Source organism: Suncus etruscus, chromosome 6 (genome assembly GCF_024139225.1).
Source record: "Suncus etruscus isolate mSunEtr1 chromosome 6, mSunEtr1.pri.cur, whole genome shotgun sequence".
In the NCBI taxonomy this organism is placed as follows: Eukaryota; Metazoa; Chordata; class Mammalia; order Eulipotyphla; family Soricidae; genus Suncus; species Suncus etruscus.
In genome coordinates this window covers 117204411-117223072 of record NC_064853.1, presented here as the reverse complement: position 1 = coordinate 117223072, position 18662 = coordinate 117204411, and the positions used below count along the sequence as shown (strand labels likewise).

The 18662-nt window shown below is 49.7% G+C and overlaps 2 protein-coding genes across 2 annotated transcripts; both read left to right on the top strand.

Moving 5' to 3' along the window:
* The first annotated feature begins 1638 nt into the window (after window positions 1-1638).
* On the top strand, window positions 1639-10110 carry MTMR11 (myotubularin related protein 11). The gene is made up of 17 exons (XM_049775707.1): window positions 1639-1914; window positions 2174-2264; window positions 2635-2756; window positions 2964-3024; window positions 3142-3284; window positions 4029-4107; window positions 4211-4331; window positions 4525-4612; window positions 4744-4832; window positions 4923-5047; window positions 5467-5533; window positions 5728-5798; window positions 6506-6672; window positions 7570-7743; window positions 8275-8457; window positions 8846-9139; window positions 9676-10110. Exons 1-17 carry the CDS (start codon window positions 1849-1851, stop codon window positions 9766-9768), a joined length of 2034 nt encoding a protein of 677 aa, XP_049631664.1. The 5' UTR covers window positions 1639-1848; the 3' UTR covers window positions 9769-10110.
* A 2121-nt stretch (window positions 10111-12231) lies between these two features.
* On the top strand, window positions 12232-16102 carry SF3B4 (splicing factor 3b subunit 4). The gene is made up of 6 exons (XM_049775730.1): window positions 12232-12301; window positions 12563-12691; window positions 12828-13370; window positions 13567-13767; window positions 15230-15403; window positions 15711-16102. Exons 1-6 carry the CDS (start codon window positions 12268-12270, stop codon window positions 15896-15898), a joined length of 1269 nt encoding a protein of 422 aa, XP_049631687.1. The 5' UTR covers window positions 12232-12267; the 3' UTR covers window positions 15899-16102.
* The last annotated feature ends 2560 nt before the right edge of the window (window positions 16103-18662 follow it).

Sequence of the window (18662 nt, the reverse complement as noted above, 5' to 3'; positions counted from 1 at the left end):
ATGAGGCTCTAAGGGAGAGAAGTGGTTTCAGTAGCCCCACAGAACTGCTGTTGGGGGAGGGAGGGGATGAAGTCGGCGGATGGCCAGTGGAAGTGCATGCTGGCCTCGAGGACTTCTGAAATCAGTCTGCTGAGTCCCCCTCCTCACAGCTGCCACTTGGTTCCAGGTGGCCTCTGGTGGTATCTCCAGAGCATCACTATTTCCTCGGTGGCAGCTGAGACAAGGAGTTAATGCCGCTGAGGCCAGAAGGCTGTGCTTGGGAGGGGAGAGTCGAGTGTCACTTGGAGAAATCCCCCACCCCGATCTGCCAATATGTCACTGCTTCTGTCCACTGTGAGTCAATAAAGCAGCAGCTTCTGGACTTCCTTAGGACCTCGTTTTCTGTCTCTTAACATGTTAGCTTTTCCAGGGTTCCCCAGAAACCTCACTGCTCCCACCCACTTCTGCAGCAGGGAGGAGAGGGGATGAAACTGGTTTCTACCCTTGGCTGTTTTGTTTTGGTTTTGGGTTACACCCAGCAGCGCTCAAGGGTTACTCCTGGCTCTCGGCTCAGAAATCGCTCCTGGAAGGCTCGGGACCATATGGGATGCTGGGATTCAAACCATCGTCCTGCATACAAGGCAAACGACCTACCTCTATGTTATCTCTCCGGTCCCCAACCCATGGCTCTTTTAGAGCATGAATCATTCATTTGGAGCTCCGGTGTCAAGAGGGGAGAGCACAGGGCTGAAGTTGGGTCCAGTTTCCAGTGGGTGGGCATGGGTGAGAGTCAAGGTGGAGAACTTTTATTGGGGTTTCCCACCCCAAACCTTTTCCTAGGCCTCACCATCTTTCTGTGGCCCTTTCCCAAAGTAGTTTCCAACCTACAGAGGGATGAGCAGAACATTTTACTTGTCCCTACATCCCACCAGTACTTTACAGGTGAAAATACCCTGAGATCCTATTTCCCTTATTTTTTAAATTTTTATTTATATATTTATTTTATTTTATTTATTTACTTTTGGTTTTTGGGTCACACCTGGCAGTGCTCAGGAGTTGCTCCTGGCTCCATGCTCAGAAATCGCTCCTGGCAGGCACCGGGGATCATATGGGACACCCAGATTCGAACCACCGTCGTCCTGCATGAAAGGCAAACGCCTTACCTCCATGCTATCTCTCCGGCCCAATTTCCCTTATTTCTGAGCCACTGCTGTTTGGTCTTTCTGGTGATGCTAGCTATAACTTGACTTTCCTTGCCTGGCATACCCTTTAAGGGGAAATCTTTAAAAAAAAAAACAAAAACCGAACTTGAGGAGACCATCTTTCTTGCTTGCAGCTAACCGGGTTCTATGTCCAGCATCTCAAATGATCCTTCAGCCCAACAGGAGTGATTTCTGAGTGCAGAACCAGGAGTGACCCTTGAGTACCGCTGGTTGTGGCCCAAAAATGAACAAAAAACTTCCCAGACCATTCGTCCCAAGAGCCCAGAGAATTCATCTGAAGGATTTCCATGTAAGAGGGGAGGATCCAGATGGAATTAAGAGGAGGAACCCTTCAGCTCTTCCTCCTCCCTCCAAGCCCCCCCCCCCCCAATAGTGTGTGTTCTCCTTTAAGGGGCCGGACCTCCCGCCCCGCTGCTCTGAAGTCGCTCGAGTTTCCTCGGAGCCTCCTCCGGCCCCTGCAGGGCTGGACACCTTCCCAAATATCAGTTGTGGCCCTCCAGCGCCCTCCTGCCGGGCATCTTCCCCCTGCCGCTCTCCTAGAAGTACGACTCTTGGGCTGCAAGAGTTAACCTGTCCCCCAGGGGCTTCAGCATCCTTGACCACAGTCTCTTCCTTGACTGCTCTATCCCCGGATGGAGTCAGAGAAATGTGGTGGGGGGGTCGGGGCCAGAGTTTCAACATTGCCCCGCAGAAGGAGGAGCCAGCGATGGGGGTAAGGAGAAGGCAATCGGGCCTACAGTGGGGCAGAGGTGGATGTCTGGGAAAGACTTGGAGGAGGAGGATGTGTCGCTGCCCATTCGTGTCCAGGAGCTGGGTCTGTCTGACTTGGTCTCAAGTTCATCTCATTATCCATTAACCAGCCCCTCTGTCCTTTGCCTGAGCTCAGTTTTCCCCCTCGGGAGTTTGAGCAAGAGCCTGCAAAGGTGCATGGAGAATATTCGGGCCAGGGATTAACCCTTTGTTTTTCTCAGCACTCTGGACCAAAGTCTGTCCAGGGCCTTGGGATGCCAGAGCTGGGGAGCCGTCCACCTGGCCAGTGTGTAGCCTCGGGATGCCTTCCAGGTAAGAAACTTTTCCTGTCTGCTCTCCAGACTCCTTCCAAACCCAGTCTTCTCAGGACATTTCACAGCCTCACCAAAAGGACCAGTTTTCTGCTTGGGTTCAAAGGGCTTGTTCTCTGGGAGCCTGAATCTGGCTAGTCCCTTTGCTGTCTTACTAGGGACCTCTATCGTTATTTTCCTATTCAGTCAATAGATTAGTGCATGCTATGAGCCAACCACTAGGCTCTGGAGAAAAAGAAAAGTCTTCTCTCCTAAACCTCCCTCAAGCTAGAGGAAGATCTGACTCTCCCAGCACACAAAACTCATGTGAAAGAAGTATCAGGGAGGTGGGTGGGCAGCAATAGTGGCTACAGCCGCCTTCCCTTCTGCAGGGGAGCAGGTCCTAGCATGGGCCTCGGGGCTGAGGAAGGGACTAGAACTGGAGTTGCCTGGAACCCTGATCTGCACCAACTTGAGAGTCATCTTTCAGCCCTGTGGATGGCAAAGGAGTCAGGTGAGAGGCTCTGGACCAAAGGACAGTAAGTGGAGAAAGGCAGATGTGAGCCAGAGATCTAGGACTTAGGGACACATAGCAGTGGGTGGGTAAGATTCTGGGATGGCCTGGAGGACTACATGGGGACTGACTCAGAAGTTTGGGGCTGCCAAAGTAGGGAAAGGAAAGAGTTCAGATGCCCTAGAGGCATCCTGTGTCTTCCTCTAGGACACTCCCCTGAGTAGTGAGTACGATTTTGCGCTGGTCAACATTGGGCACTTAGAGGCCGGTAAGTATCTCTTCATCCTGTTTTCAGAGGGCCTGGGCCAGTGTGGGCTGGGCTGGGAGACTTTCTCTTGAAGAGAACCTGATGGGGCCTATGTGCATCTCTACCTCTTGGCTTCAGTGAGGGGCCTGTCCCGAGTCCAGCTCCTCCGTCCAGGGTCCCTGCTTAAATTCATACCTGAGGAAATTCTGATTCATGGGCGAGACTTCCGGCTGCTCAGAGTTGGTTTTGAGACTGGAGGACTGGAGCCACAGGCCTTTCAGGTAAGAGTTCCCTCAGGGAGCTCGCCTTCCCATCCAAGTTTGGCACCCTTTCCTCCACAATTTTCAATTCTCTCCCCATCTCCCCCATTGTACTCTTTTTTTTCCCAGGACTAGTTAAAAGGGCCAGAGCAATAGCCTTGCACACGGCTAACTGGGATTCAATCCTCAGCATCCCATTTGGTCCCCAAGCCCGTCAGGAATAATTTCTGGGTGCAGAGCCAGGATTAAGCTTTATTATGCATTGCCAGGTGTGGCCTGAAAAATATTTTTCAATTTTTTTTTAAAAAGATGTAATGAATTGCAGTATAGTGAGAATAAGAGACCAGAAGTCAGCCTATTGTCAGAATCTGGACCGGGGCAAGTCTTTCCCCTTAAAAGCACAAATGGTGAGGGGTCAGATAATCCAGTGGGCAGGGCACTTACCTTGCATACCACCAATCCAGTGGTATCAATTTCAGGCACACCATATGATCCCAGTGTCTTGTCCTGGAGGGATCCCTGAGCACAGAACCAGGAATAAACCCTGGCAGGAGTGGTTAAAAAGAAAGAGAAACAACACACAAAGGGTGAAACAACAAATTCATAAGGTTCCTATAAAAAGGCAGGTTCTCTGGTCCCCAACCCTTCATTGGTATTCTGGGTTCTCAGTCTCTATTGGCAGAAGTGGTGGAATGACATGTAGGCCATGTTCCCTTCTTTTCAGTTCCACTGAAGCCAAAGTACAAGGCATCCTTTCCCTCACAGGTGGCCATGGCCATTGTCCGAGCCAGAGCTCAAAGCAGTCAAGGCCAACAGTATCCGGGCCTGGCCCTTGGCAGGGCTGGTGAGTGAGGGCAACTGCGGGGCTTAGGACAGCTGGGGCTGACTGAAAACTAGGAGCTGAGATACTATTCCTGTTTGTTCTCTGTACCCCATTCCTGTTCCAGACCAACGTTCCCCAGTTCCTCTCCTGGAGACTTCAGAAGACTGGGAGACAGAGCGGAAAAGGCTGGGGGCTAAGGGTTGGAGGGTCAGTACTGTCAACGAGAGGTTCGACATTGCCACCAGGTGATTCCCCGCTCCAGCTGCCCTTCCCACCACCTCTTTTCTGATCCTAAAGAAGTTCACTTAGACTTCAGTTTCCTGGCATATCCACAAAGCTGCCCTTGTCCCCAAAACTGAAATCTTTAAGATACCTTCCCAGCAGCTCCCTTAAACTCACAGCTTTGCTTTTATGACATACCAAACCTCCATTCCACAGCCTCCCCCGTTACTTCTGGGTCCCAAAGCAAACATTGGACAGTGAAGTCAGAAGAGCATTTGGCCACTTTCATTATAGCCGTGGACCGGTCAGTGTGAAGGTTGGGGTCCTGGCTGGGAATCAGAAGCTCATGGGAATCTGTGAGCCCCATGAAGCCCCATGAGGAGTGGCCAGACTGGGCTTTTTCTACAGTGACCCTCCTGTCACTCTTCCTGGCAGCGCCTGTCCTGGCATCATCCTGGGGGCAGTGACCTTCTCCGCTGTGGTGGCTTCTGTTCAGCTAGTGACCCTAACAAGGAAGATATCAGGTGAGAGGAGGTTTAGGAGGTTTGGAAGAGGAAGAGAGGTTGCTACTCATGCAAGACTCTTGTCCTTACTTGGTAATCTGTTCTGTCCAGAGCAGTGGAAGCTATGCTCCAGGCGGGGCACTCGGATGTCATCCTGGTGGACACCATGGATGAGCTGCCCAGTCTTGCAGAGGTGCAGCTTGCCCACTTGCGACTCAGGGCCCTCTGCCTACCTGGTGAGAATGACCTTTGATTCCTCACCCCACCCCACTTCTGTTCCCCCAATCTGGTTTACCTTTTTTACCAGTAGAATAATTATTTCAGATCAACAACCCTCAGTTTCTCTCAACTCCCATTTCCCACAGACATACTTGTTTCCTCTCTTACTCCAGCACACCTTCTTTATACATTTTCAGTCTACTTACCATAAATCCATTCATCACCGACCTATGTGCATGATTCAAATTGTTTCATTACATTTACAATGTTAGACAAACCTCAGACATTAGTTTCAGAAAACTCCTGGTCACATATGTGGCTAACCCATTCCCTAGGCAGCTACCATCCACCTTGTTCTTAGCACTTTAGATGACAGACACTGACCCTCAAGTTCTCCCGATCAGTTTGTCTCTCTGACCCTTCTGCTCATTTTCAGAGTCCTCTGTAGCTGAGGATAAATGGCTTTCAACCCTGGAAGGAACACGGTGGTTGGACTTTGTTAGGTATTCACTCTTTGATTTATTGATCAGCCCTCTCCAGCCTATTAACTTGGGATTCCTGATGGTTTTCCATTGACTCTCCCAAGAATTGTATAAAGAAGAGGCAAGCTTCTTGGAGATGGCCTCTCATCCACTCCATGACACTTCAATCTTTTCCTCCAGGCTTAGCATTCTTCACCCTTCACCTTCTCTTCTAGATCTTGTCTTCGGAAAGCCAGTGACATTTCAGTCTTAGTGACAGTCAGGGCTCGCTCTGTGGTACTTCAAGGTGAGATGTTTTTGGTCAACCCACTCTGTTCTTCCCCTTTTCCCTTAATATGCCTGACTGGAGCCCGGAGAGATAGCACAGCAGTGTTTGCCTTGCAAGCAGCAGATCCAGGACCAAAGGTGGTTGGTTTGAATCCCGGTGTCCCATATGGTCCCTGTGCCTGCCAGGAGCTATTTCTGAGCAGACAGCCAGGAGTAAGCCCTGAGCACTGCCGGGTGTGGCCCAAAAACCAAAAAAATAAAAAAATAAAATTGCCTGACTGGACTCTCCTCAGAGAACCACCAGACTTCTTTGTTTCTAATGAGAAGTGGTCTAGAACTAGTTGATTAGGAACTACCTACTAGCTCTGACTTATCCTTCAGAGCTACCTGCCCTTTTCTACTCAGTCTATGATCACAAATAACATGATTATCAGTCTTCTGTTCCCCTCCTTCCATAGACTGGGATTGGGATTGTGTTATGAAGGACAGTGGGAAGCTGTTTTGAGGTGTATGATGAAGCCTTTCCATGTGAAGGCAGGTATTTCGATACAGAGGGAGTCTAAGAAGTAAGTTACTCAAGGCCCTTTTCTTTAATTCTTTGTGCTATTAATCCTGCCCTCCCCCCAACATTTCTCCTCCATACTTCTCACTTCTTGCCGTTCCCTTTTCTTCTGTCCTCATTTTTTTTTTGGCCTCTCCTTTTTCCCTTCTCCCTCTGTCACCCAGAGTGCAGTGATCGTGATTTCAATGGCCTCCTCTCTTCACTCACCCAGCTGCTTTCAGTCCCTGAAGCCAGGACTCTACTTGGCTTCCAAACATTAGTGCAGAGAGAATGGGTGGCAGCTGGACATGCTTTCTTGACACGACTTGGTGGAAATGCAGCCAGTGACGAGGTGAAAACATTTTGCTTTTGTTTTTTTTTTGTTTTTTTTTTTTTTTTTTGTTGTTGTTGTTTTAGGGGTTGAGATCTTAGATAGATTGCCAAAGAAGTAAGGGGATAAGAAAATTCTTTGGGGCCAGAGAGCAAGGAGGTAAGGCGTTTGCCTTTCATGCAGAAGATCATCGGTTCAAATCCCGGCATCCCATATGGTCCCCGTGCCTGCCAGGAGCAATTTCTGAGCATGGAGCCATGAGTAACCCCTGAGCACTGCCAGGTGTGACCCAAAAACCACAAAAAAAAAAAATTTTTTTTAAGTGGGGCTACAAAGATAGTATAGCAGGTCAGGTACTTGTTTTGCAGGTGGTCAATCTGGGTTCCATCCCCAGCATCCCATATGGTCCCCAGGCACTGCCAGGAGTAATTTCTGACTGTAGAACTATAAGTAACCCCTGCAAACCACTGGATGTGACCTAAAAACTGAAAAACAAAAAAAATTAAAAAACAAAGCCAAAATACTATTGCCAGAGCACTAGTACAATGGGGAGGGTACTTTTCCTTGCATGCCTTTGATCTGGTTTCAGTCCCTGGCATCCCATATTGTCCCCTAAACTTCTGTGAGAGTGATCCCTGGTTATAGAACCAGCAGGAAGCCCTGAGCACTGCTAGAGCCCAGAAAACAGAACAAAACAAAACAGAAAACTCTATGTCAAATACACTGGACAAGGGTAAGGTCAGGGATTCTGAGATTGGGCTGAGCTTAAATCAGGTAGTCCCTTCAGAAGGGGCCTCCCTTCTACCATCCATTCAGAGTTCCATTAGTGGCTTCTGTTGATGACCTATGTGATCATCACACAGCATCATCTGACCTTCCTCCCTCAGTTCCTAAAGTCCTCTCTTTCTGGTTGCTCAGGCCCCAGTGTTTTTCCTCTTCCTCGACTGTGTCTGGCAGCTCCTTCGGCAGTTTCCAGCTGAATTTGAATTCTCAGAGTATTTTCTTCTTGCTCTTCATGACAGTGTCAGGGTTCCTGACACTCTCACATTCTTGAGAGATACTCCTTGGGAGCGTGGAAAACACAGTGGACAGGTTAGTAACCTCTGTTTATATATATATATTTTTTTTGGTTTTTGGGCCACACCCGTTTGACGCTCAGGGGTTACTCCTGGCTATGTGCTCAGAAATCGCCCCTGGCTTTGGGGGACCATATGGGACACCGGGGGATAGAACCGCGGTCCTTCCTTGGCTAGCGCTTGCAAGGCAGACACCTTACCTCCAGCGCCACCTACCCGGCCCCTCTGTTTATATTTTTGTAGGGGTTTTAGGGTCTATTCCCAGATTGTTCTCTGGAGCAAAACTGAGCATTGCTTGGGGACTGTGCAGTGCTGGGGCTAAACTCTGTGACTCCTGCCCTTTGAGCATCTCTCAAAACCTACGATGTCCTTGTCCACGTTAGACTTAGCTTCTCCCCTCCCACTGCCCCATGCCCCAGGGAGCATTTGTAAGAATTAGCATCTGTAAATAGGAAAGGTTGGCCCTTCTCATTTCTGGAGAAAGAAGCTTCAAATCTGTATTTTCATTTGATCATCTTTTTTCTTTTTTCCTACTTCCTCTGTCCAGTTCAACTCCCTTATGCAAGTCTATACCCCTGGGTATGCCCAGTTCCCAACTGGGAACTCTGGTAAGCCACGGTTGTCTGTCTGGGACTGGCGTTTACGCTACAACAATGAACAGATTTTACAATTTCATAATCCTGGCTATGACCCGGAGCACCACCCAGATTCCTGGCTCCCCAGACATCAGGTGAGGTGTCTACACTTCTGAATTCTTGTTTCACATAAGCTCCTCCTTTTAAATGATGAGAGGGGATAGACTGTACTCACATTCCTAGAGGAAGCTAATCTACTCTTCTATGCCTGTCTCGTAGAGCCCAAGAAAGACAAATCCTGGACAGAGGGCATCTTTTTGTCCTCTTCTGTTTATTTTCTTATCTAATGTGCACATTTTACCAGGCTCCCGAAAATCCACTTCAGTCTATTCTGAGTCCTAATTTGAAGTCCAATGAAAGTAAAGATTCTCACAAGGAAGGCTCATAGAGGTCCTTGAATGCAGGCTTGAGTGGCCAGCAGCTACCATTTCTTCCTGATCTTGTTTTGAGAAATGGGTAATTTGATTTCCATTTTCTTTTTAGCCACGCTTCATGGTTTCTGGACCTCCCAGTTCCATGTGGCTCTTTTCTAGGGGGGCCCTGACCCCTTTGAATCAGCTCTGCCCTTGGAGGGGCTGCCCCTCCTTGCTTGCAGTCACTTCTCGTTGGCTACCTCGACCTACGCTCTCCTCTGAAAGCCTGGCTGACCAGGAGTGGGGACTCCCATCACATTGGGGCACTTGCCCTCTACCAGAAGGGCTGCTGTTGCCTGGGTGTCTAGGACCCCAGATCAGGCTCTGGAGACGATGCTACCTGCGGGGAAGACCAGAAATCAAGGTGAGAAGGGACGACATAGATGGTAGAAGTGGGGGAAAATACCACAAATCCACGTTACAGATAAAATGAGGTGTTATAGAAACCAGAAAAGCATGGGGTAGGACCAGAAAGATAGAGCAGTGAGTAGAGCATTTGTCTTGTATATGCCCACCCTACCTGAGTTCAATCCCCAGAATTCCATATGGTTTCCTGAGCACCACCAGGAATGACTCCTGAGTGCAGAGCCAATATTGCTGGCTGAGCATGATCCCCTCCCAAAAAAGGGTAAGGGATAGGATATTGGAAAGTATTTCTTTTTGAATCCAGGTTAATAGGTTTGATGAAAGAAACAGAAAGGGAGAAAGGGTGAGGGTAGGAAAGGGAGAGATTAAGAGGATTGGTGGGGGAACACATTACCTTGAGCTTAGATCAAAACCTAGGATACAGTTGGAGGGGAAAGAAAATGAAAGGTGAGAGGAGCAGATTTAGATTTTTAGAACCAGGGTTCGAGTTTTAATATTCTTTTCTACTTCTCTCCACTTCCCCTCTGCATTCAGAGAGGCCTCTTGGCTCCCACGGTCTCTGACCTCCAAGATGAGCTCGCCCATCTCCAGGATCTACTGAAGCAATGGAACCCGAAAATATCTTAGGAATGCTTGGAGAGAACCAAATCTCATTCTCCCAAACCTGTTGAAATTGCTGACTTCCTTGGGGTCCAGAGCAAATGGTGCAGTGAGTAAGGCATTTGTCTTGCATCCACCCTGGCTGGCTCTTCAGCCCCACAGATGGTAACATTTCTAGGAGTGATCCCTAAGAACAGGGTCAGGAATAACTCCTGACTAACATGAAGTATGACCCCAAACAAAACAGAACACAGGGCTGAAGTGAAGGTTTTGCTCCAGATTGGATCCCATTGCATTGCATATTCCCTGAACCTCAGCACTACTACGTGGGGCCAGACAACCCCAGAGAGAACAATAAAACTGCCTTATGACAGCCAAATTGGAGACTCCCTCAGCACATCATTCTCTGGGTTACAAAAGAACAATGAGACTACACAAAGATACCACCTTTTTAGGGTAATTTCATCACTATTAGACTTAGAGCTATTAAACTGCGCTTAGAGTTGCTGTTTATCATCTTAAGAAATGGATCACAGGGGGCGGAGAGATAGCACAGCAGTAGGGCATTTGTCTTACAGGCAGCTGATCCAGGACAGATGGCTGTTCGAATCCTGGGTTCCCATTTAATCCCCCAAGTCGGCCAGGGGCGATTTCTGAGTACAGAGCCAGGAGTAAACCCTCAGTGTCTCTGGGTGTGAGCCAAAAACAAACAAAACAGAAAAGGATAGCAGCTCCCAGTAACATCTCTATGTGCTGAATTTGTTTTTTCTCCCTCCCGCCTCCCATGTTTTTCTGTGGGTTTTGGAGTGCCAGTGAGAAATCTCCTCAAAGTGTATTAGTGGGGGATCGGAGAGAGCACAGCGGTAGGGTGTTTGCCTTGCATGCAGCCGACCTGGGAGGGGCCCGGTTCCATTCCCAGCTTCCCATATGGTTCACAGGGGGCAGTTTCTGAGTGCAGACCCAGGAGTAACCCCCAACGCTGCTGAGTGTGTCCCAAAAACCAATCAGTTAATCAAGTTAATAAAAAAAGAAGTGTATTTGTGGGAGCCGGAGCTACGACATAGCGGTAGGGTTTTTGCCTTGCATTCAGCAGACCCAGGGCAGACTACTATTTGATTCCTGACATCTATATGGATTTCTGAGCGCAAAGCCAGGGGTAACTCTGCGCACCACCGGTGTGGTCCAAAAACCAAACACCTATATATATTTTATATATATTAAATATATATAAATATATATTTGTGTAGCGATTTTCCTATGTAAATGCTCTTAAAGCTCTGTATGTATGCACCAGCTGGCTTTGTTTTTGTTTCTGGTTAGGAATGCAGGACCTTCACTGGCTTGAGGGGTGGGGGTGTCCTGAGGGAAAAAGCCCTCACTGTCAAAGGGAATCCTGGCTGCAGAGAAGGTCCCATCGGGGAGGACGCTTGCTTCCCACGGAGCCGACCCAGGTCCTGTCCTCGCTTTGTAAAGGGCTCCCCGAGCACGCCAGGAGTGAGCCAGAACCCAGCACCAGGAATAAACCCTGCGTGTGGCCTTGGGACAGAGCAGAACAAAAGGCGGTTCTGCTAAGGGGCCTAGAGATTCCCGTTCTCTTTCCGGGACCTCTTTGTTTTGTTTGGGGGCCACACTCGGTGACACTCAGGGGTTCCTCCTGGCTCTATGCTCAGAAATCGCTCCTGGGGGCCTGAGAGATAGCATGGAGGCAGGACAATCGTCTTGGATGCAGAAGGACGGTGGTTCGAATCCCAGCATCCCATATGGTCCTCTGAGCCTGCCAGGGGCGATTTCTGAGCGTAGAGCCAGGAGTGACCCTTGAGCCAGCTGTGACCCAAAAACAAGAAAGGAAAGAAAGGAAGGAAGGAAGAAAAGGAAGAAAGGAAGGGAGAGAAAGAAAGGAAGAAAGAGAGAGGAAGGAAGGAAGGAAGGAAAGAAAGAAAGAAAGAAAGAAAGAAAGAAAGAAAGAAAGAAAGAAAGAAAGAAAGAAAGAAAGAAAGAAAGGAGGGAGGGAGGGAGGGAGGGAGGGAGGGAGGGAGGGAGGGAGGGAGGGAGGGAGGAAGGAAGGAAGGAAGGAAGGAAGGAAGGAAGGAAGGAAGGAAGGAAGGAAGGAAGGAAGGAAAGAAAGAAAAAAAGAAAAAGAGCCCTGGCAGGCTCAAAGGGGACCCTCTGGGATGCCATCTGGGATTCGAACCACCGTAGGTCCTGGGTCGGCTGCTTGCAAGGCCAGCGCCCTACCCGGTGCTATCTGTCCGGCCCCGCGGCAGGGCCGAGCCTGGGGACCCTGGGAGGGGAAGCGGGGCCCTCCACGGAGCCGGTGACGAGCCTGGGCTCAGAACCGCAGCTGCGGCCCAGCAGAGAAGGAAACCGGAAGCTGGAAGCCGCCACGCCAGGCCACGCCTCGACACAGCTCGCCGGAGCCTAAAATGGCCGCGCCCCGCCCCACTTCCGGGCTGCCCCGGAAGCGGAAGTGGCCTCTGAGGTCAGAGGTCGCGGCCGCTGCCTGGAGACGGCGGGAGCGCTCTAAAGATGGCGGCCGGGCCCATCTCGGAGCGGAACCAGGGTGACTGGCGGGGATGGCTCCCCAGGGGCGCGGGGAGGCGGGGAGGCCCCACTTAGGGTCCACATGCTCCCCGTCAGCGTGCCGCCTCGGAGGGCGTGAGGCGGTGGAGGCCAAGCAACCCAGCCCGCGGGGTGATCCTTGGCGCCCAGACCTCGCGTGGGGGCCGCGAGGCCGTGCAGAGGGAAGTGTTGGGTCCGCAGCCTTTGAAAGCCTGTGATCCCCCATGTCTCACCCCCTTGGCCTCCTCTCCTCTGCCCCCAGATGCCACCGTCTACGTGGGGGGCCTGGACGAGAAGGTGAGCGAGCCGCTGCTATGGGAGCTGTTCCTGCAGGCGGGGCCGGTGGTCAACACGCACATGCCCAAGGACCGGGTGACCGGGCAGCACCAGGGTGAGCGGGGTCAGGGGCCCGAGGGAGAAGCAGGGGCTGCTTGCTGGCTTTCGTCTTGGCGCCCCGAAGACAGGCTGGTAAGTCCCATGTCCACACGACACCCTCCCCACACACACACACGGGTCTTCCTCTCCAGGCTACGGCTTCGTGGAGTTCCTGAGCGAAGAGGATGCCGACTATGCCATCAAGATCATGAACATGATCAAGCTGTACGGGAAGCCTATCCGGGTGAACAAGGCGTCAGCTCACAACAAGAACCTGGACGTGGGGGCCAACATCTTCATCGGCAATCTGGACCCCGAGATCGACGAGAAGCTATTGTACGATACTTTCAGCGCCTTCGGGGTCATTTTGCAAACGCCCAAGATCATGCGGGACCCTGATACGGGCAACTCCAAAGGTTATGCCTTTATCAATTTCGCCTCGTTCGACGCTTCCGATGCTGCCATCGAGGCCATGAACGGGCAGTACCTGTGCAACCGCCCCATCACCGTGTCCTACGCCTTCAAGAAAGACTCGAAGGGCGAGCGGCATGGCTCTGCAGCCGAGCGACTCCTGGCAGCCCAGAACCCGCTTTCTCAAGCCGACCGCCCTCACCAGCTGTTCGCAGATGCTCCCCCACCACCCTCAGCTCCCAATCCTGTGGTGTCATCACTGGGGTCTGGACTCCCTCCACCAGGTATGGAATACCTCAGGTGGGGTGGGGAGAAAAGGAAAGGAAAAAGAACTGGATGGGGATGACAGGAATCAGTTTGTGATGTCTAGATGATCAAGGGATGACAGCAAGTGTTTTTCTTGTCTAGAGAGGTCAGATTGACGCTGACTCTTGTTTACTTTGCCCTCATTCATGAACTCTTTGTCCACTTCTGTTCCAGGCATACCTCCTCCTGGATCCTTCCCACCTCCAGTGCCGCCTCCTGGAGCCCTTCCTCCTGGCATCCCCCCAGCAATGCCCCCACCGCCGATGCCTCCCGGAGGACATGGCCCCCCCTCGGCTGGCACACCAGGGGCAGGGCACCCCGGACACGGACATTCTCATCCTCACCCATTCCCACCAGGTGGGATGCCCCATCCAGGTGGGTGTTACTTATACCAAACACTTGAACAATCACAGTACTGTGACATCCTGTCTTTGTTACTTGCTGAATTGTCTTTTTGGAGGGAGGCACTCACACATGGCATTTGCCAAAGGGTTATTCCTTTCTGACCATGAGGTGCCTCGTATGGAATGCAAGCCCCATGCATGTAAAATATTTGCTCGGCCTATTGAGTTCTCATTCTCCAGTTTTGTTGCTGCTGCTGGCTTTTGGATTTTGGAACCATACCCAGCAGTGCTTAGGGCTTGCTTTTGAATGGCTAATGACAATATGTCACTGCTGTGAATTCCCACTCAGCCAGTGCCCCAGTTCTGGTCCTCCTTATCCTGTCATTTCACATATAATTAGTAATTTCCTGACCTTAAGGCTTCAATTTTCTCCACTTAATTTACTTTCATAGAGTAATCAAATCTTTTTTTTTTTTTTTTGGTTTTTGGGCCACACCCTGTGACGCTCAGGGGTTACTCCTGGCTATGCGCTCAGAAGTTGCTCCTGGCTTCTTGGGGGACCATATGGGACGCCGGGGGAATCGAACCGCGGTCCGTCCTAGGCTAGCGCAGGCAAGGCAGGCACCTTACCTCCAGCGCCACCGCCCGCCCCCGAGTAATCAGATCTTACCCCCTCTCCCTATGCTAGGGATTGAACCCGGTTTCTTTTCATTCAAGACACATACTTTATCACTGAGCCACACCCTCTTCCCCTGTTTTTTTTTTTTTTTTTTTTTTTTTTTGTTGTTTTTTCCTTTGTTTTTTGACTGCACTTGGTGATGCTCAGCCATTACTCCTGGCTCTAAGTTCAGGAATTACTCCTGGCAGTGTTTGGGAAACCATATGGATGCCAGAGATTGATCTCAGATTGGGCACAAGCAAGGCAAACAAATACTCTATGCTATCTCTCCAGCTCTTTCCCAGCATAATTTTTTATAAAACGCTGTGGAATATTCATTCTTTCTCCACCTGAAAAGTTCATTTTCAGCTTTTCAAGTTAAAGCTCTGCTCAGACAATATCTTTGCTGCTTTTCTTTTTCTTGTTTGTTTGTTTGTTTTTGGGTCACACCCGGCAGTGCTCAGGGGTTCCTCCTGACTCTATGCTCAGAAATTACTCCTGGCTGGCTCGGGGGACCATATGGGGTGCTGGGATTCGAACCACCGTCCTTCTGCATGCGAGGCAAACACCCTACCTCCATATTATCTCTCCGGCCCCTCTTTGCTGCTTTTCTAAGTGTCAGTAGGATGGTCATTTCTAATTACTACTTCAGTGTGTTCTAGTGTCTAAGGTAAGGATCAGCAAGTGATGCTGCTAAGGAGTTGGTCAGGTGGTTTGTACCAATGATTTATATCTCCCTTCTTTACTTTCTTTGTGTGACTTTTCCTGCTTTGTTCTTGTCCCTTTTCCACAGCCTTTTACTTGTGATTTTCTTTTCTGTCCCCTTTTCCCACAGGGATGTCTCAGATGCAGTTGGCCCATCATGGCCCTCATGGCTTAGGACACCCACATGCAGGTCCCCCAGGCTCAGGGGGACAGCCACCACCCCGACCACCGCCTGGAATGCCTCATCCTGGACCTCCTCCCATGGGCATGCCCCCTCGAGGGCCTCCATTTGGATCTCCCATGGGTGCGTAGATTAACCCACCTCTGTCAGCCTCATCTCACTATCCCTGCACTTCATTAAATTTCTCCTCCTCTGGCTTCATTCCTCCATTTTCTGGTTATCAGCTACCCCCTATTCTTTTCTGGAAAGATGAGATTTGGAACCACACCCAAAGATGTTCAAGGATTACTCTTGGCAGGAGAAGGGACCCTATGGGGTAACGGGTCAAAACCAAGTTGGTCGTGTACAAGACCAGAACCTTAACCCCTGTGCTATCTCTGATTTCATTCTCCTGTTCTTTCTTGACTAACTTGTCTTGCTTTCTCCTCAGGTCATCCGGGTCCTATGCCTCCACATGGTATGCGTGGACCCCCTCCACTGATGCCCCCTCATGGATACACGGGCCCTCCAAGACCCCCACCCTACGGCTACCAGCGGGGCCCCCTGCCTCCACCCAGACCCACTCCTCGTCCCCCAGTCCCTCCTCGTGGCCCACTTCGAGGCCCTCTCCCACAGTAATATTTTATTTTTCCTCTCAATATCTTTCCAACTCTTTGGACCAATCAGAGTTGCTGGTGCTCCCTGGGGCTAAGGCACTAATTTCTCTGAGGTCTTCTTTTTTTAAGAATAATTTTTTTCCACCAGAGGATTTTTTTTTCCTTGTGTTGGTCTTAAGTGTTTTTTGCTAATGCACAGAGAAAATAAACTAGATTCCTTGTTTAATCTCTGGTATTTTCTTTCCTTGGTAATGTAACTTCAATGTTTTATTCCCTAATAAGGGATGTCAGTATGTTGGGAAAGAAGAGCAAAGGAGGTGTGATGATGTTTATTCCTTGCTTTAAATGTTTGTTCTGTCAAGTTTACTATTGTAATTGCTGATCTTCAGTGTACACTTGTTTCCTTGAATTTTATGTGAGGTAAAGGTCCAATATCTGGGACATCGGGCCCTTTGAGTATGAATTGAAGAATGCAAGTGAAGTAACTAGAGATAGCCTGGCAAATATAGTGAGTGACAGGAAATTCCTTGTTGGCTCTCTAGTAGCAGTAGACAGTAAATTAGTTAGGGCCTGTAGAAACTATCAGACCCAGAGTAGAGGACTGAGCAGTATTTATTCTGGCAGGGTTTTAGGGTGAGGAGAAGAAAATGCAGAGCAGAAGCTGTGCACTACTTTACCCAAAGTGCAGCCCATGATTGAGAAGTTGTGTCTGCAAAATGGAACAATGAGTTTGGTTTGGTTTTCTTGGGCAGAGGTGTACAGGGCATACTCCTGACTGCACACAGGAAAAACTCCTGGTGGGACTTGGGAGGACCAAATAGGATGTTACTTTTTTTGGGGGGTGGGGCCTCACATGGCGCTACTCAGGGCTTGCTTGCTTGCTTATGACTGGCTCTGCTCAGGAATCACTCCTTATAAGCTTGGGGAATGACAGAAATCTGGGGATCCAAGTCTGTTCAGTTGCATGCAAGACAAAACACCCTACCGTATTCCAGCCCAAGGATGAGTTGTTTTTTGTTTTTTGGTGAGAATTGATAACACTAGTGAACCAAAAGGTCTTCAAGGAAGCTGGTGTCCTCTAAATGTATGATGATTTTGTGGTCTGATGATCCTCCCAAGTAGCGAATAGGGCCCAAAGGCTACTTTCAGTGGTTGTGGATGGTTGCGACAGGACTCTTGAGTTTTAGGGATCTTCAGTTCAGGGGCTTGAACTATTGAAATTGAGGTCTCTAGCATATGATCCACCCTTTTTAGGCATCTTCCCAGTCCTGAGTATATCATTTTTTAAAAATTATGCTTATTTAGAAAAATGTTTTTTCCTTTTTGGTCATATACCCAATCAGCTTACTCCTGACTTTTCACTCAGAAATTATTCCTGGCAGGCTCAGGGTTCCTTATAGGGTTCCAGGGATTGAGTCCAGGTTGGTGTATCTTGTAATTTTTTTTTTTTTTTTTTTTTGGTTTTTGGGTCACACCTGGCAGCACTCAGGGGTTACTCCTGGCTTCATGCTCAGAAATCGCTCCTGGCAGGCTCGGGGGACCATATGGGATGCCAGGATTTGAACAGATGACCTTCTGCATGAAAGGCAAACGCCTTACCCTCCATGCTATCTCTCCGGCCCCGTATCTTGTAATTTTTATGGTTTCTATTTTTTTTTTGTTTGGTTTTTGGATCACACCTGGCAGTGCTCAGGTGCTACTCCTGGCTCTACGCTCAGAAATTATTTCTGGCAGGCTCAGGGTTCCTTATGGGGTTCCAGGGATTGAGTCCAGGTTGGTGTATCTTGTAATTTTTATGGTTTCTTTTTTTTGTTTGTTTGGTTTTGCTTTTTTGGGGTCACACCTGGCAGTGCTCAGGAGTACCTGGCTCTACGCTCAGAAATTGCCCCCAGCAGGCTCGGGGGATCATATGGGATGCCGGGATTCAAACCACCATCCTTCTGCATGCAAGGCAAATGCCCTGCCGCTGTGCTATATCTCTGGCCCTAATTTTTTTTTGGGGGGGGGGGTCACACCCAGGAGCGCTCAGAGGTTACTCCTGGCTCTAGGCTCAGAAATCGCTCCTGGCAGGCTCATGGGACCATATGGGATGCCGGGATTGGAACCACTGTACTTCTGCATGCAAGGCTAATGCCCTATCTCCATGCTATTTCTCAGGCCCCTAATTTCTATGGTTTTTAAATTTGGGGCCACACAGTGATGCTGGGCATTCAGTGTCACTTTTTAGCAGTGTTTCTGGACCAATTGATAACCTTGGATCAAACTCAAGCCAGAGTGATAATAGTTCTGCGGGTTAGATACCTTGCACACTACTGGCCCAAGTTTGATTCCCAGCACTACAAATGGCCCTGTCAGCCCTGCCAGGAGGCAGAATATGCCATGAGCACAGCCAGGTGTGACCTAACAAAAAAAAGTAAAGAACACAGAACTCCTGGCTGTGAAGTATGTATTCAGATTTTTGTTGTTGTTGTTTGGTTTTGGTTTTGGTTTTGGTTTTTGGGCCACACCCGGAGCTGCTCAGGGATTACTCCTGGCTGTCTGCTCAGAAATAGCTCCTGGCAGGCACGGGGGACCATATGGGACACCGGAATTCGAACCAACCACCTTTGGTCCTGGATCGGCTGCTTGCAAGGTAAACGCCGCTGTGCTATCTCTCCGGCCCCCCCCCCTTTTTTTTTTTTTGCTTTTTGGGTCACACCCGGCAGCTCTCAGGGGTCACTCCTGGCTCTATGCTCAGAAATTGCCCCTGGCAGGCACAGGGGACTATATGGGATGCCGGGATTCGA

Bases quoted from the DNA above. Each gene is read 5' to 3' on its own strand.
- SF3B4 (XM_049775730.1), top strand. From the start codon at position 12,268: ATGGCGGCCGGGCCCATCTCGGAGCGGAACCAGG. The intron at 12,302-12,562 runs GTGACTGGCGGG...CTCTGCCCCCAG, and splicing joins CATCTCGGAGCGGAACCAGG to ATGCCACCGTCTACGTGGGG. The intron at 12,692-12,827 runs GTGAGCGGGGTC...CTTCCTCTCCAG, and splicing joins GGTGACCGGGCAGCACCAGG to GCTACGGCTTCGTGGAGTTC.
- MTMR11 (XM_049775707.1), top strand. From the start codon at position 1,849: ATGTGGTGGGGGGGTCGGGGCCAGAGTTTCAACATTGCCCCGCAGAAG. The intron at 2,757-2,963 runs GTGAGAGGCTCT...GTCTTCCTCTAG, and splicing joins GTGGATGGCAAAGGAGTCAG to GACACTCCCCTGAGTAGTGA. The intron at 5,048-5,466 runs GTGAGAATGACC...GCTCATTTTCAG, and splicing joins CAGGGCCCTCTGCCTACCTG to AGTCCTCTGTAGCTGAGGAT.